General features: G+C 38.7%; 1 protein-coding gene across 5 annotated transcripts in view; it reads left to right on the top strand.

Annotated features, from left to right (window-relative positions):
* Positions 1–7640, top strand: part of LOC107151760 (zinc finger protein 540-like) — a 35028-nt gene extending 27388 nt beyond the window's left edge. For all 5 annotated transcript variants that reach the window (XM_015497145.2, XM_015497146.2, XM_048791088.1 and 2 more), the window contains one exon: positions 1533–7640. In XM_015497145.2, the coding sequence (XP_015352631.1) occupies positions 1533–3310 (1778 nt within the window). In that variant the 3' untranslated portion in view covers positions 3311–7640. The remainder of the gene's footprint in view (positions 1–1532) is intronic.
* Positions 7641–18174: the final 10534 nt, after the last annotated feature.

Raw genomic sequence — 18174 nt, 5'->3', positions numbered from 1 at the left:
CAGGATGGTAATGTGGACACTGGATACTCTTGGGAAAAATCTGAAAGAGGTACAGTGACAAAAGTGATGAAGAAGGAGAGAAGGAGAGAAAGAAAAGTAAAATCAGGAATACAGGGTCTTGGGGGCCGAAGTCCAGAAGAGGATCTTACTCCATTTAGCAAACTGGCAATTAGATACAGTTCAATGGGCAGAGGTCATATTGTTAGGAGCGTGCGTTTTTTTCTTTATCAAAAATAAAGGAAATATAAATTTTATTTCTTTTTTAATGGGTTTTAAGGAATCAGAGAAACACATATAAGAGTGTGTACAGTTTTACATCATTTCACTACATTTACATTTTTTTAGTTTTAAGTCTGTACGGTGAGGGCTGGGATGTGGCTCAGTAGTGGAGCGCTCACCTGGCAGGCATGGGGCACTGGGTTCGATCCTCAGCACCACACAAAGATAAAATAAAGAGATTGTTTCCACCTCAAACTAAAAAATAAATTTAAAAAATATGTATGGTGAGATTTGGTTGATATTTGACTTTTTTCTTTTATTAGAAATGCTCCTGTGATGCACTTAAACGGACAGCTCCTGTTTGATTAGAAGTTATTAAGTGTAGTTTTTGTAGGTTTTCAACATTATCATGATGCTGGAATTGAGAGTAAAGGATGTGACTTACAACCAGGAGGGTCAACCTTTCTGAGATGTTTGACCTAAGACTGAAAAATAGGGAGGAGTCAGCCTTTCATAGAGCCCAGGATGGATTTTTTAGGAGATGAAATAGCTTGTGGAAAGCTGCATGAGATAAGAAAAGACTGTAGTGTGATCTGGGAGCACAGTCCTATATGGGAGTTGAAGAGGATGTTATCTTTGAAAGGCCTTATTATATTCAATGGTAAAATGTTTGAAATTTATTCTGAGAGAAAGAGAAAACTATTAAAATTGTTAAACGGAGATTCTCAAACTTTTATTTATATCAGAATCATCTAGTAGAGTTTTAAAAATTCAGATAGCTGAGCATGGTAGCACATGCCTGTAATCCCAGCAATTTGGGAAACTGAGGCATAAGAATCCTAAGTTCAAAGCCAGTCTTGGTAACTTAGTGAGACCCTTTCTTGAAATAAAAAATAAAAATGTCTGAAGGGATAGCTCAGTGGTAAAGTGCCCATGGGTTCAATCCCCAGTACTAAGCAAACAAAAAAAATTCAAAAAAATTCAAAATCTCGAATAGATTTGATTCACAGCTTGGAGTGATACCAGAATAACAGGATTTGTAATAAGTTTCTCAGATGATTCTGATCCACACAAAAATTACAGAACTATTATATAAACTATTTGCCACATCACCACAATTGTATATTATCTTTCATTCTTCAAACTCATATGGTCTGCTTTCAAATTACAGAACTCTATTGTAAAGTTTTCAAGCCATTTACTTCTAATGAGAATTATTTTCACTTTTGTCTACTATTTTGAAGATGGAAGCTTTTATGTTTTTCTGACTACAGGAAAAATAGTTTTTGTGTTCTTTTTTGTTTTTCTTTTAGGATTGTTCTCCAGATACAAGACCAAGAAATTACCTTCAGGAAAGGATGCTGATGAAGCTAGTTCGTCCAAATCGGAGACAACAGAAAGAAGAAAAACTGTTGGACTTAAGGGAACCACTTCGAGAAATGAGTCGCAGAACAAAAGTGAGTCTAAGGGTCAACAGGGACCCCAAGAAAAGAATTTCAGGCAAGTGAAAAGCACTTATAAGAAAAGGCCAACAGAGAGAAAGCAGACATCTTCGAGTCAGAGAACATCTAGTGGTGGGAACGCTAGTGAAGATAGGGAACGTGGGAAAAACCTTAGTTCTGCCTCTAACTCGGGTCAAAGTGAAAAAAATACTCCTGAGGAAAAGCATGATTGTCCAGAATGTGGGGAAACTTTGAGTAGTGTCTCTCAACTTAATCTACATCAGAAAACTCATAGTGGTGAAAAAGTCTATAAATGTAAACAGTGTGGGATGTACTTTGGTCATCACTATCAGCTTATTTTGCATCAGAAATTTCACAGTGGTGAGAAACCCTATGAATGTCAAGAATGTGGTGAGACCTTTACTCTTTTCTCACAATTCAGTCGACATCAGAAATTTCATACTGGTGAAAAACCCTATAGATGTAAGAAATGCAAGAAAAGATTTAGTAGTAGTTCAGAGCTTTCTGAGCATGAGAAAGAGCATACTGGTAAGAGGTGTTTTGAATGTAAGGATTGTGGAAAGTTTTTCAGACTTAATTTCTACCTTACAGAACATCAGAAAACCCACACAGGGGGGAAATCCTATAAATGTAAGGAATGTGGGAAAGCTTTTACTGTAATTGGACAGCTTACCCGCCATCAGAAAATTCATACGAGTGCAAAACCCTATGAATGTAAGGAATGTGGGAAGTCTTTTAGACTCAGTTTATATCTCACTGAACACAAAAAAATACATACAGGCAAGAAACCTCACGAATGTAAGCATTGTGGGAAAAGCTTTAATGTCCGTGGACAGCTTACTCGGCATGAGACAATTCACAGTGGTGTAAAACCCTTTGAATGTGAGGTGTGTGGGAAGGCTTTTGGTTATAATGGTGACCTTCGAGTGCACCACAGAATTCATACCGGTGAGAAACCACATAAATGTAAGGACTGCGGGAAGGCCTTTATGCTTCGTTCAGCCCTTACTGAACATCAGAGAATTCATTCTGGCGTAAAGCCCTACGAATGTAAGGAATGTGGGAAGACATTTAGAGGGCGCTCTCAAGTGAGCCTGCATAAGAAATTTCATACTGACCTGAAACCCTACAAATGTGCAAAATGCGGGAAGACCTTTAGATTTGGTTTCTACCTGAGTGAACATGAGAGAATTCATACTGGGGAAAAGCCCTATAAATGTAAAGAATGTGGAAAGGCTTTTATTCGTAGAGGAAATCTTAAAGAACATCTGAAAACTCATTCAGGTGTAAAGCCCTACGAATGTAAAGAATGTGGAAAGTCCTTCAGTTGGCGTGGTCAGTACACTCAACACCTGAAAATTCACTCAGGTGTAAAACCCTTCAAATGTAAGGAATGTGACAAGGCCTTTAGTCGCAGTGGAGACCTTAGAATCCATCAAAGGATTCATACTGGTGAGAAACCTTATGGGTGTAAAGAATGTGGAAAGTCTTTTAGACTTAATTCACACCTTATTGAACATCAGCGAATTCATACTGGTGAGAAACCCTATGAGTGTAAGGTGTGTAAGAAGGCCTTTAGACAGCGATCACATCTTTATCAGCATCAGAGAACCCATAATGTAACTTAATATAATACTGCCTTTCCATTTGCATGCTCTGGTTATTAGAATATCAAAAACAGACAGAAACTCTGTCAGTGTGCCAATCTTTCTTTAGATGTGTTAACTTAATAATTGTATAAGAACCTTTTAATGCCTCTCAGTCCTTGTTGAATTTAAAGGAATTCATACTAGAAAATAAACCTGTCGATGTAAAAATTGTGGAAAAGTGTTGTTAGCAATGATATACTATCATCATTGCCTTTCCACTACTCTGAAACCTGTGTGATATCAAGCAAAACATGTAGGTCTTGTTGCCTCAGTTGTAAAATGATACCTACCTAAAAGTGTGGCTAGTGGTGTATACATCATCAATAATGGTTATACAGTATACTGTAACGTGTGAGACTGTGAAAACTGTCTGGCCCCAAACTGTTTTTGAAATATTGGATATTATTGTTTTCATTATTATCAGCATTACTATTAGTGAATTTAAAATAGAAAGATAAAAGTGGAGGAAATAACATAGAAAGACCATTCAACACTTGCTATGTTTTGGGCAGATCATCTTTGATAAAAATCTGTTATGGACTAAATGTTTAGAATCCATATAGGATATGCAATCCCAACCAGATGGTGTTTGGAGGAGGGGCCTCTGTGGTTATTAGGTCATGAGGGTACAGTCTTCACAAATAGGAGTATTTCCATGATAAGAACATCCTCCAAACCTAGATAGTTCTCTTTCATCTTCTTTCAACCACAGGAAGATACAAGTGAGGAATCAGCAACACAGAAGAGGGCCCTCACCAAAATCCAAACATGCTGGCACTCTAAGCTTATACTTCCAGCATCCAAAACTTATTTATAAGACACTAAGTCCATGGTATTTCATTATAGCAGCCCAAACTAACTGGGAAAATCTATTAGAACACAGAACATGAGAAAGTTTGAATTCAAACCATAGTAAGTTCTACCAGAAAATTAAAGCTCGAAGGGAACTAAGGATTCATAACTGCTGAAATATCAAGGAGAGATGTGATAGAATTTCCTATAATAATGTAGAATTTATAAGTATTCCCCAATTCTATTATGAAAATTTTCAGACAGAAGAAAAATACATTCTGATACCCATTTAGCCCTCTGGCTAGATTTGAAAATCTGTACTTTTTGCCTATTTGCTATTTTTTTCAGAAATACACATATACATCTGTATACACACACACACACACACATAAACATTTTATTTATTTATTATCTATTTGCATGCTCTGGTTATTAGAATATCAAAAACAGACAGAAACTCTGTCAGTGTGCCAATCTTGAACCCAGGGGCACTTTACCCCTGAGCTATATCCCTAACCCTTTTTATTTTTTTTTTAATTTTGAGATGGAGTCTCACTAAATTGCTTGGGACTATCTGTGAAATTGTGTGATGGGATATAGCACATCTCTACAACAGAATTAACAAGTGATTATACAAATTATTCAAACAGTCATATTGAAATAAAAACTTAAAGGGATTTTTATAGCTGGAAAGATGGAGTAGATGTCCTTTTGTTCCCCCTCTTCCTCCTACTACATTCATCTCAAACCCCTAGGTAGTATACATCAAACAAACACAAAATTGGAAATATTGAGAGAAGAAAACAAACTTGCTAGGGGACACAAAACCCAAGGGATGACGTGGTGGCATTCCATGGGATTTATACCCCAGTCTTGGAACTAAAGACTGACAGCAATACTGAAATGCCAATAGGCAGAGATAGGGTAGGGAGAGCCTCAGGAAAAGTCTACTTTCTAGCCGAATAAACAGGAAGGGACAGTGGAGCAAGAGTGGAAGCATTGAGACAATAACCCCTCCAGCCAAAAAAAAAAATCTGCAGCTTGGTTTTTGTATATATCAGTTGTTTGCTCCTTGTCATCTGAAGAGTATTCCATTGTATGAATGTGACATGGTTCATCCATTTACTCACTGAATAACATCAGAGCTGTTTCCAATTTGGGGCTATTACAAATAAAGCTACTATAAAATATTCATATGCAGATTTCTATGTGAACATAGTTTTCATATCTCTAGGAAGGATGCCCAGTGATGTAATTTCTTGATATTATGGTATCTGCATGTTTATGTTTTTAAGAAACTACCAAACAGTTTTCCAGATTGGTAGTGCCAATTGGTCATCCTCACCAGCAACATGTGATAGTTTGTCCATCCTCCTTCCTTGGCTTTGTCACTGTGTTTTTGTTGTGGTCATCTGGATAAGTCTGTAGTAATATTTCATTGTCATTTTAATTTGCATTTGCCTAATAACTAATGATGTTTAATATCTTCTTGTGCTTCTTTGCCATCTATATATCCTCTTTAAAAAATCTCGTGATATCTTACATTTCCTGTCCTTTTCCTAAATGTATGAATTGATTGTTTACTTTTTTTTAGAACTTATTTACATATTCTAGAAATTAGTCCCTTAGTTAGATGTGTGTTTTGCAAATATACATATATATATTTCCCAATCTGTAGTTGTAGCTTCATTCTCTTCACAATATTCTTAAAAGAGTTATTTTTATTTTAAAAAATTTGTGGATCTACCACCACTTCTGACATGGAAATCCAAATGAAGAGCCTAGATTTCTACATTTGCAATCTATAACAGAGTGTCCAAATGTCCCGCCAGGTAGGAAGAAAAAAAAAAGCCTGCTGTGAATCCAGGGCCTTTCATCTCCATCAGGCAGTGAACAGTCCTCTTTGCCCAGGAAAGGATAAAGAGGAAGATACTTTGGGGAATAAGAACTTTTAAAAGCTCCCAAATATTCCTAGGAATTTAAAAGGCCACATGAATAAGCAGGACTGAGCAAATATTTAGGGAAAAAATTGGGGTGGCCATAAGCTCTTACCTTTCTGTCAGACCTTCAGGTTCTGTACAAGCAGAAAGTAAAGGCTAAGTCAGAATTGTAAACTGGTTGAGGATTGAAGATGTGCCCTAACACACAGCCTATCTGCAAAGACTGGGAGTTTTTGTTTTATTCCAGGCATTTAAGTTAGCCCTAGCTGGGCACCGAATTAATGGAACAGAGACTTCAGTGTTCACACACGACAAAAAATACAGACTGTAAAAATTAATTCAGAAAAGTCACTTAAAGTACAACCAGCAACACCAACAAAACTTACAGGATGGCAGACTCTTAATTTCTAGGGTTGCCACATGATAATATTCAATGTCCAATTTTATGTGCATGCGTGCACACACACACACACATGCACAAGTTAGCAGGCAAGCAAACCAGAAGCATATGTGAAAATCAATAGGAACTGAGAAAACACAGTAATTAGACAAAAGGTCTTTAAATTTTTTTTTTAGTTATAGATGAACACAATAGTGTATTTTTATTTATTTTTTATGTGGTGCTGAGGATCAAATCCAGTGCCTCACATGTGCTAGGGAAGTGCTTTACCACTGAGCTACAATCCTAGCCTCTAGACATAAGTTTAAAATCAGCTGTCTTAAATGTGTTCAGTGAGCTCAAAGAAACCACATATGAAAAACTAAAGAAGATTGAGATAAATGACTCTGCAAATAGAGAATATCGATAAAGAAATGGAAAATTTTAAAAGGAACTGAATAGTTTAGACTTGAAAAGTATAATAACCAAAATGAAAAATTCTCTGGAGGGATTCAACAGCAGATCTGAGCAGAGAGAAGAAAAAAAATTAGCAAATTGAAGATAGGGCAACTGAAATTATCTAGTCTTAGAAGCACGAAAAAAAGTAAAAGAAAAAAAAAACAGATCTTCAGAGACCTATTGAATATCATCAAACCTAAGAATGAACACACAAACATATGCATTTGTTTTATGGATAGATAAAGGGTATCCAGAAGTTTCTCATATAGAAAAAGGGACAGAAAGAATATCTGAAGAACTAATGATTGAAAAGTTCCAAAAATTTGATGAAAAACAAGACATATAGGTTGCCCAAGCAGCTTAACAGATCTCAAATAGGATAAGTTCAAGTGATCTAAACTGAGACACACAATTCAGCTCTTGGAAAAGAATCTTTAAGTTTGTTTGTTTTGATGCTGGGCATTGAACTCAAGGCCTCATACATGGTAAACATGTGCTGTACCACTGAGCTACATCCCTGGCTTCAACAGCTTAGCAAGGCCCTAAGCAACTCAGTACAATCCTTTTTCAAAATAAAAAATGAAAAGGTCTGGGATGTGGCTTAGTGTTAAGCACCGCTGGGTTCAATCCCCAGTACCAAGAAAGAAAAAAAAAAGAAAAGAAAAATATACATCTAACACAATAAGGACACAATAATGGAGGAATTATGGAACAAAAACAGTAAGGCATGGAAAACAAATAGCAAAAGGATAGAAATATGTTCATCATCAGAAATTACATTAAATGGGAATGGATTAAGCTTTCTGATTAAAAGGAAGAAAGTAGCAGAATGGATTTTAAAACAAGTTTTTAAAATGATTGAACTCTATGCCATCTACAAGAAACTCTCTTTAAATCCAAAGATACAAATTGAAAACAAAAGGATATAAAAAGATATTTTATAAAAGAGTAGCTAAAAGAGAGTTGGGGTAGCTATGCAAATATCAAACAAAATAGACCTTCAGTCAATCATTATTTCTAGAGACAAAGAACATTACTTAAGGATCAAAGGGTCAACCCATGGAGAACAAATAACAGTTATAAACCTATACACTTAGCAATGGAGTCTCAAAGTACATGAAACAAATACTAGCAGAATTGAAGGCAAAATAGACAGCCCAACAGTAACAGGAATCTTCAATATTCCACTTTTACCAATGGATAGAACAACTAGACAGAAACCCAGTAAGGAAATAGAAAACTTGAACAATACTACAAACCAGACCTAACAGACATCTGTGGAATGTTCCACCCAACAACAATAGAATGTACATTCTTCTCAAGTACACATGGAATGCTCTCCAAGGATAGATGATGTTAGGTCACAAAACAAGTCTCAATAAAAAAAACTAAGTCATATAAACATTTGGATACTACTCGGCATTAAACAGAAATGTCCTGTTGATACACACAGCAACTACTTAAATCTCAAGACCATATGTTGAAAGACAATTTCAAAAGATCACACACTGGCCAATTCCACTTATGTAACATTCCTGAAATGACAAAACTATAGAGAGGTGGAACACATTAGTGGTTACCAGGGATTGGGAAAGAGGACAGGTGTGATCATGAAGAGGTACAGTGAGAGAGAGCTTTGTGTTGATGGAATAGTTTTGGATCTGGATTGGCAGTGGTGGTTGCATGAATGTACATATGTAATCAAGTGGCATATAACTACGCACATTGTATCAATGTCAAATGCTGTGTTTTGATATTGTACTGTAATAATGTGAGATGTAGCCATTGGCAAAAACTCTGTGTATACAGGACTTCTGTGAACTATCTTTACAACTTCCTGTGTATCTGTGTATCACATAAAAATAAAGTTTACTTTAAAAAAAAAAAAAGCTTCAATACAGATGGACTGAAAATCAAAATGCACACAGCAGAAATATGGATTAGGAAGCCAGAAGGTTAACAATCCAGAAGGAACCAAATGAAATAAAAAGATTCATAAAACAACTTGACATGAAAGACAGAAATAGAAGTTCCCACATCCATTGAATAGCATCCTAAGAAGACAATAGAATTGAGAGGTAATGCTTGAAGTAATCACCAAGGAAAATTACCTCAGAATAAAGTATGTTAAGAAGCCCTCTTTCAAATTACTTATCAAGTTAGTAAAATTCGAAATATTAATTCTATCACATATTTTCCATCTTAGCATCTATGAAATTGGAATGTGTCGTATATCTGTGAAATGCCATTTTTTAATTGACACTACTTTCATTGGTAAATAAAATAATTTATGGCTTTTAAAAAGTTAAATATTATGCACATTTAGCAAAATTTCCAAAAAAAAATATAAAGGAATGAACATATAAAATCTTCAAGAAAGATTTTAAAATTGACCTACAAAGGAATTAGGAACAGATTAACATTAGCCTTTTACAAGTATACTCTTGTAAGAAGACAATGGAGCAGATCTTCAAAACTAGAACTATGCCAGACTATGCCAAACTCTTGTTTAAATTACCCATCTCAGAAAACTTCTTTTAATATATTCCTGGAGGCTATTGGAAAATAAAGATAAGTAAACGATATAAATGAAGTGACAAGAGAAAAAGTTGGCAAACAAATTGGTTTTTAAAATAAACTTGAATACAAAAACTCAAGACCACTGTTTTAAAATAAAGTTCCACGAGGTATCAAAATAGAATATATGGATAAGGAAAGGGGACTCCAAATGGAAACAGAAACAGTGTGGTGGCTCTTATTCAACAAAAGGCCAGATAGGAGTTACATACAATTTGTGTGTGTGTGTGTGTACACACCAGGGATTAAACTCAGGGGCTCTTAACCACTGAGCCACAACCCCAGCCCTCAGTGTGTGGATCTGCTGTGATTACAGGCATGTGCCACTGCGCCCAGCAAAATTTCTTTTTTACTTTTTCCTTTTGTGTGTGTGTGTGTGGGTGGGGGATACCAGGGATTGAACTCAGGGGCATTCAGCCACTGAGCCACATCCCCAGCCCTAATTTGTATTTTATTTAGAGACAGGGTCTCACTGAACTGCTTAGTGCCTCGTTTTTGCTGAGGCTGGCTTTGAATTTGCGATCCTCCTGCCTCAGCCTCCTGGCCGCTAGGATTATACAGGTATGTGCCATTACGCCCAGCCATAATTTCTTATTTAAAGGATTTTTGTTTTAATTTAAGCATAAACCTATAACAAACATCTCATTTAATGAAGAGCATAGTAACATTCCCACTCATCAGGAACCAGGGCAAGAGGTGGAAATAAGATAACTGACTAGAGGTACACAGCACACACCTCCACAACAAAGGACCAAAATGGTGGGGAATCAACACCTGTTTCTCTGTAATGTTTGAAGCATATCATCAGATTGCAGTGGGGATGTAGCAGAGATGTTGCTGAGCATGGAGATACATGGTGGCCTTATAAAAAGGGAACTAAACACAGCACCTACTGCTCCCTGCCTCCAGAGATCAACCCTGTACTAAGAGGGACCTGGCTCAGCAGGGAAGGGTTAAGCAGGAAGCCCCTGGCAGTCCCCACTTGTGTGTGTGACACCTGAGGGATGTAGAGCTGGAGGGCTTTCACAGGCTCTGAGCCCACTTTGGGGAGCCTGGGGAGCCACATTGAGTTACCACGCCTTCCAATCCTGATGTACCACAGAGATCTAAAGATCACTCTAGTCTGGTGTGGTAGTGCCATGACTGGTGACTCCGTCTTTTCCCCAACTCGGATAGCAAGGCCAGTCTTCTGAGTACACATACCCTTGGGGTTGAGCTACACTCACCTATTTTGAAATCTTATCCCTTTGCCCTGTTTGGGATAGAATGTTCCATCAAAACTCCCTTTGTGTGTCCCCTTCTCCTGCTCTGCCTTTGGGTGTGGCCTTCCAAGATGTCAGTCAACTGCTGACAGCAGACATCACAAAGCGAGACTCAACTCCTCCCCCAAACCTGACCCCTTGCCTCATTTGAATGGCTCCTCCTCAATAAAAGCGTTCAGCATGTGCTCTCTCTCTCTCTTTCTTTCCAAAGACCCCTAAGGTCAGATGAGCCATCACAGGACCCAAAGAAAAAGGTATCTCTGTCTCTTGTATGATTATTTCATGCAGCCCAGTTCACCTGGAGTGACCCTGAGTGTTAGTCATGGAACGGAATAGGGGAGCTGCTAGGCTACCACACTGCTATACTGTGGGAGAAAGAGCCCAGCCCACATTGTGTCCTCCCCCACTCATCTTGAGACCCCAAGATATCCCCAAGAGATCCTCAGAGAAGCACCTGGGACCCCCTTGAGTGACTTGGCCTGAAGAAGACAGACTCACCCACACACCCTAACCAGAAAGCAGCAAGCAGCCTTGCCCATTCACCTGTGCCTGGTAAGTAGCTGAACAGACCTTTCTGGGTGGCTTAGCACCAGGTAGGCCCACTGAGACCCTGAGAAACAGATGCTAGACCTCCCCAGGAGGCCCAGGAAGCATCTGGGCAGATCTCCCTGAGCAGGTCAGCTGTGATGTTCCCTGCAAAGCCACCTATGCAGCCCTCAGATACTGACAGGTTCCCTATCATGGTCACTGCTGCTGCAAACTTTCCGGTGCAATCCTCAGTCCCTAATGGGTACCCCCTGCTGCTTCTGGGTGTGTTATGTGGCAACTACCTGGATCAAGTGCTGTGGCCCCACCCTCACACTGTCACCCTAAGAGGTCCAAGGAGTCACTGGAGGGGGGCCTCAAATTAGGATGGGTGAGGTTCTTGACAAACATTGCATAAATGACTTTAAGGATGTATCCATTAAAGGCACAGATTTATTTAGGAAAGCATTCAAAATAAATTAGTTAAGACTAAACCTGAGCCCAGTGCGGTGGCTCATATCTGTAATCCCAATAACTTAGGAGGCCGAGGCAGGAGAATCACAAGTTCAAAGCCAGCCTCAGCAACGGTGAGGCACTAAACAACTCAGTGAGACCCTGTCTCTAAATAAAATACAAAATAGGGCTGGGGATGTGGCTCAGTGGTCAAGTGCCCCTGAGTTCAATCCCCAGTAACAAGAACAAACAACAACAAAAAAGCACAATAATGTACAAGGAAATTTTCATAAGTGGGTGAACTTCCAATAACTTCATAAATATAGATTTCCCAGAAATTTAGTAATGATAGGCCTGGGAGAGAGAACTGGCCTGGGAAGGAAATGTGTGCTGAACTTTAACATAAGCCTTTTAGGTTAAATTTATAATTCCCTTGTCCTTCCTTCCCTTTTTTTTCCCTCCATTTATTTTGTAGTTGTAGATGGGCAGCATGCCTTTATTTTATTTGTTTATTTTTATGTGGTGCTAAGGATCAAACCCAGTGCCCCACTCCTGCTAGGCAAGTGCTCTGCCACTGAGCTACAGCCCCAGCCCTTGTCCTTCCTTTTGACTCCTTTGTACTTATTTTTTATTTTCTTCTACCTCAACATGACCCACAGAAACTGTTGGACACCCCACAGCTGGGAGCACTACACCAGAGCTGACAGTGGACCTGCCCATTGAAAGGAGCTACATCCCAGTTGGGGCAATCTCACAACACCCAAGAAATCCCTTCCAATCCTAGCCACACCTAATGTAAACCAATGGACCCTTAGCAGAGTTTGTCCTGCATCAAAACAGAGGTCTGAGCACTTCAGCAGGATTTCCAGACACTTCCCCATTCTGGGACCCCCAGAGGTACTTGTGACAAGCCTGTTCCAATCTGTCTTTCCAGTTCAAAGCCAGCCTCAGCAACTTAGCAAGGCCCTAAGCAACTTAGTGAGACCCTGTCCCTAAATAAAATATAAAAAGGGTGGGTGGGGGAGTCTCAGTGGCTAAGCACCCCTGGTGTCAAAAACTGGTACAAAAAAAAAAAAAAGAAAGAAAGAAAGAAAATCAATCGGCCTTTCCAGGGCATAGGGGAGGTCATTTCACCCATACAGAACCTCTTTCAGGGCTCCTGGAACCTGTTTGACCTTCCACATCTGAAATGATAAAACTGCACAGGCCATGATCATCAGGCAACTACACTTACCCAGGTGGAGCCCTCCTAGCCAGGTTCACAACTCTCAGAGGCCTTGGGGCTCAACGCTCCATATTCCCAGTTCATGGCATTCCCCATCTTCTCTTTTTTGGGGGAGGGCAGAGATTGGAGATTGAACCAGGGGTACCGAATCACTGAGCCACATCCTCTGTTCTTTTTATTTTTAGTGTGAGGGTCTCACTAAATTGCTGAGGCTAACCTCAAACTTGCCTACCTCTGGCTTCAGCCTCCCAAATTGCTGTGATTATAGGCATGCACCACTCAGTACCCAGAATAAAGATGTTGAAGTTATGCCGCTAGATCTAGACCTTTTTTTTTTTCTTTTTCTCTTTTTGGTGGTTAAAAACTAAACTTATCAAAACCTAGTATGAGATTAAGAACTGCCAATTAGCAGATCTTGTTGAAGGGCCATGAGCCCAGGACACATCCACTTCAAGCTATATATATTTAAGGGAGCCATCAAGAGGCTGCCACTAACATGTATGATTACACTAGTGGAATGACTCTGAACCATGTACATCTGGAGGAATGAGAAGTTGTGCTCCATTTATGTACAATATGCCAAAATGCATTCTACTGTAAAATAAATAAATAAATAAAGTTTTAAAAGGCTACCATTAACTCTTCTAGGCTTTTCCCCCTTGACTTTAAAAATTAAGGTAGAACACAAATACAAAAATGTTCATAAGGTTCACTAAATACAGAGTTTGATGATTTTTTATATTTTTTCTTTACAAATTGGAACTTTGTGGTGACCACTACCCAGATCAAGATGTAGATCATTTCTTAACACTCCATAAAATTTACTTGTGACCCTCATCCACTCTCCTCCACACACCAATACATCACCAGTAGTCTAAAAGGAAGATTTCAAGTTCAAGACCAGCTCGGGCAATTTAGTGAGACCCTGCCTCAAAATAAAAAGTGTGGAGAGCCATTCTCACACGTGACTGGGTGACTCCCGGTTTGGGCCTGAGGCTTCTGGCTGTGTCGGAATTTTTCCGGCCCTCTCCTGATGAGAGAACCCGTCCGTGTGGGGGTGTTACTGACCACTGACCCCGGGGGCCCAATCACTGACCCTGACCTTGGAGTGCGGACCCCCCCTCAACCTTCATTGGATGGAATTCTCCCCTGAATTTCTTGTTCCCCAATAAAAGGCTACTCCCTGGCGTGCTCGCTCTCTCTCCTGCTAGCCCTGAGTAATCCTTGCTGCCCTACGGGTGGTTCAAGGTTGGAGCCAGAGAGGGGAGCCATCTCGGACCTGGTCATAGAAAAAGGTAACTGAGTCTGTGTGTTTTATTTCGATCTCTGCTAGCTAACTTTTATGCCAAGAACCTCATTAATGAAACCAATGCGCAGGCCGCATGGTGGAAAAAAGTGCAGAGGCCATAGCTTAGTGCTTGCGTAGCATGTGCAAGGTGTTGGGTTCCATCTCCAGTACTGCAAAAAAAAAGAAAGGTAGAAAGGAAAAGGAAGAAAGAATGGAAATGAAGGAAAGAAAAAGATTTATATGAATGAATAGAGGAGGAGATAGGTGGAAATCAGATGCTCAGTCTCACCACAAATTGCAGTTCTTTTTTTAAATTTTTTTTTTCATTGTCAATGGACCCCAATGTCTCACACATGCTAGGCAAGTGCTTGCCACAGAGCCACAATCCTAGCCCGCAGTTCTTCTTATCACTACAACTTTGATTTCTGCTACTTTAGAGATCTTAATGCCTTTTTAAATGCATTTTTGTAGTTGTAGATGGACAGTATGTCTTTATTTTATTTGCCTCATTTTTATGTGGTGCTAAGAATTGAACCCAGCACTTCACACATGCTAGGCAGTTGCTCTACTACTGAGCTACAGCCCCAGCCCCCAGATCTTAATTTTTTTGTTTGATTGATAAATTGAAATTCTCAGTCTCATTTTGCTATAAGTTTGGATATGGTTTGAGTATGTCCCCCAGGGATTCCTGTGTTGGAGTTTGGTCCTCAATGTGGCCAATGGTGAGAGGTGGTGGAATTTTTAAGAAGTGAGGCTTTGTGCAAAGTAATCCAGTCATTGGGACACTGCCCTCAGAAGAGATCAATATAGTTTTCACGGGATCCTTGTTAGTTCCCTTAGGAATAGGTTGTTATAAGAGACAGGTCCTTCCTCACTCTCTGGCTTCCTGTCTCACCCTGTGATCTCTCCCTCTTGCATGTGCTTCTGACCTGAAGCCACTCACTACGTCATGACAGCCATAGTAGGCCTCACCAGAGCCCAGCAGAAGCTGGTGCCATGCTCTTAAATATCCAAAACTGAGCTAAATAAGCTCTTTTTCTTTATAAAATATCTAGCTGTTGTGGTTTAGGTATGAGGTGTCCCCCAAAAACTCATGTGGTGAGATAATGCAAGAATTTTTTAATAGTAAAGTTAGGTTATGAGAGGTATAACCTAATAGGCAGATTAATCCACTGATATGGATCAACTAGCTGGGTGGTAACTTTAGGCAGGTGGGATATGGCTATAGGTCAATGGGCATGTGCTTTTGGAGTTTATATTTTGTCACTGATGAGCAGAGTTGTCTGCTTCCTGGTTGCTATGTCCTGAACAGCTTCCCTCTGTCTTGCCCTTCGCCATGATGTTAGCCCAGAGCTATGGAATTGATGGATCATGGACTGAACCTCTGAAACCCTGAGTCAAAATCAACATTTTTTTCCCTCTATGTATGTTTTTTTGAGCCACAGAACCTATAAGCATAATAAAATGGTCAGTTGCCTTATGGTACTCAATTTTGGGTGGTGCGTTATAAAACAATAAGCAGAATAGGTAAGTCTTCCTTAAGAATACTGAAATTAAAACAAAGTGATAACAGGGCTTTTTAAAGGGGAATTGATGAAATGGGTTGTATGGGATACAGATTGATGCAAAATTTCTCCAAATATACTTTGTTTTATGATTTTAACTTTAAAGTCATAAAAGTATTTTACATTTTAAAAACATTAACTTGGATATATAAACAGCAGTCCTGGGGTTTGGGTTATCGCTCATTGGTAGAGCGCTTGTCTAGTATGTGTGAAGCACTGGGTTCAATTCTCAGCACCACATATATAAATAAAATGAAGGTCTATCAACAACTAAAAAAAAGTATTTTTAAAAACAGCAGTCCTTGGGGCTGAGGTTGTGGCTCAGCGGTAGAGTGCTCACCTGGCATGCGTGAGGCACTGGGTTCGATCCTCAGCACCACAGAAAAAATAAAAATAAAGGTATTGTGTCCACCTACAACTAAAAAATAAATGTTTAAAAAAATAGCAGTCCTTAAACAATGAAAATACAAGAAACACTGAATCTGTGAATCAAATTGGCTAAAACAACTATTTTAAAAAATTTTTAATTGTAGATGGACACAATACCGTTATTTTATTTATTTATTTTTGTGTGGTGCTGAGGATTGAACCCAGTGCCTCATACATGCTAGGCTAGACAAGTATTTTACCACTGAGCTACAACCCCAGCCCCTACTATTTTGACTCTACTTTCTTAGTGAATATTTCAAGGACAGGTAGTGATGTATAGCTTTAATTTCACTCAGCCTTTATTATTAGTATTAGCATGGTATTAAGTTGCTGTAGCTATTTTGTGCCTCTTATAGAACATAGAAATGACTGCATTGTTGAAAATCAAGTTTTTCAGTGTAAAAGAAAAAGCTACAACAGCTGGGCACAGGGCGCATGCCTGTAATCCCAGCGCCTTGAGAAGCTGAGACAGGAGGATCGTGAGTTCAAAGCCAGCCTCAGCAAAAAGAGAGGCACTAAGGAACACAGTGAGATCCTGTCTCTAAACATTAAATACAAAATAGGGCTGGGAATGTGGTTAGTGGTCAAGTACCCCTGAGTTCAATCCCTGGTACCAAAAAAAAAAAAAAAACTACAACATAGATTAAAAATCATGATATTAATCTGAATTGAAAGTATTAATATGAACTCATGGTTTTCCTTCCCATAACTTAAAAATGTTAATTAAGCTGTTATATAAGTGTGTATAAATAGATGTACAGTTGGATGAATTTTCAAAAACTGAATACATTAGTTAAATCAGCACCCAGCTCAAGTGACAAAACATTACTCACATTCTCAGAAAACCCCACGCTGTTTCCATAACAACTCTTTGAATGCCACACACCACCTCCCCAACACTATCCTGGCTTCTGTGTAGAATTTTTGTATTTTATATAACTAGAACATACAACAAGTTCTCTTTTCTGCCTATATTCTTTTGCCCAATATTGTGCTTTTGAGATTCATCTGTATTGTTGCATAGTCAGGTTGTTCTCATTGCAGTGTTGGGTTGACTTTTGACCTTCATTTCTAAAGAAAAGCATCAATCCAATCTTCAGAAATAAATGATAAGACATGTTGTTACATCCAAGGAAACATACCTTATACCACCCTCTAACATAGCTAACCACTTGACATAAAGTCTAAATTTTCCTGTCTCCCCAATCACTATTTTGCTTATAGCAATATCTGCTTACATGGATTCATATTCCAAAGAAACCTTCATGTAGACATTGAGAGTCAAAGTGGACATGGTAAAGTGCTCTCGAGGTTGAGTCAAGTCAAATGAATTCTCATTACTTCAGTTTTTGGATAAATTTATAGCTTTATTTCTAAAAAATGAATTGATTTTAATATACAGAACATACTTTTAAGTCCCTTTCCTGGAAAATGTCTTCAAATACAATCAAGTTTCATATTCCATTTGAGAAATGTTGGATTAATTGTCATATCTTGAAGACCTAAGTAGGCCAATATGCTAGATGTAAGTAAAAAACACTAAAATTTTGTTCTGTAGTATGTTTGAAGAGAAATTGAGAGATCAATATGTAACAATGCAACACGCTGAATTTCACTACCTCCTAGTCATAGCAAGAGCAATGCAATTCAGTGAATGGCTACAGTGCAGTCACTCAAGTCTTAGTCTTTGGGTGGGGCTGTGGCTCTGTGGTAGTGCACTTGCCTAGAATATGTGAGGCACTAGGGTTTGATCCTCAGTACCACATTAAAAAAGATAAATAAAAGTATTTTTTAAAAATTGTCTTCATTATTTTGACAAAGGTATTTAAAAGCATTTGGTTGTAATTTTGCAAACACAGAATTCATTCTATTCTTCATATAGACAGCTAGAAAAACCCCCAAAGAATTAAGGTACTAGGGCTGGATTTTTTACTGTGATAAAAGTAAAG

The sequence above is a fragment of the Marmota marmota genome, unplaced genomic scaffold, assembly GCF_001458135.2.
Source record: "Marmota marmota marmota unplaced genomic scaffold, marMar, whole genome shotgun sequence".
Lineage (NCBI taxonomy): Eukaryota > Metazoa > Chordata > Mammalia > Rodentia > Sciuridae > Marmota > Marmota marmota.
The sequence above is the reverse complement of the archived record's forward strand: the minus strand, read 5'-3'. Positions and strand labels throughout refer to the sequence as shown.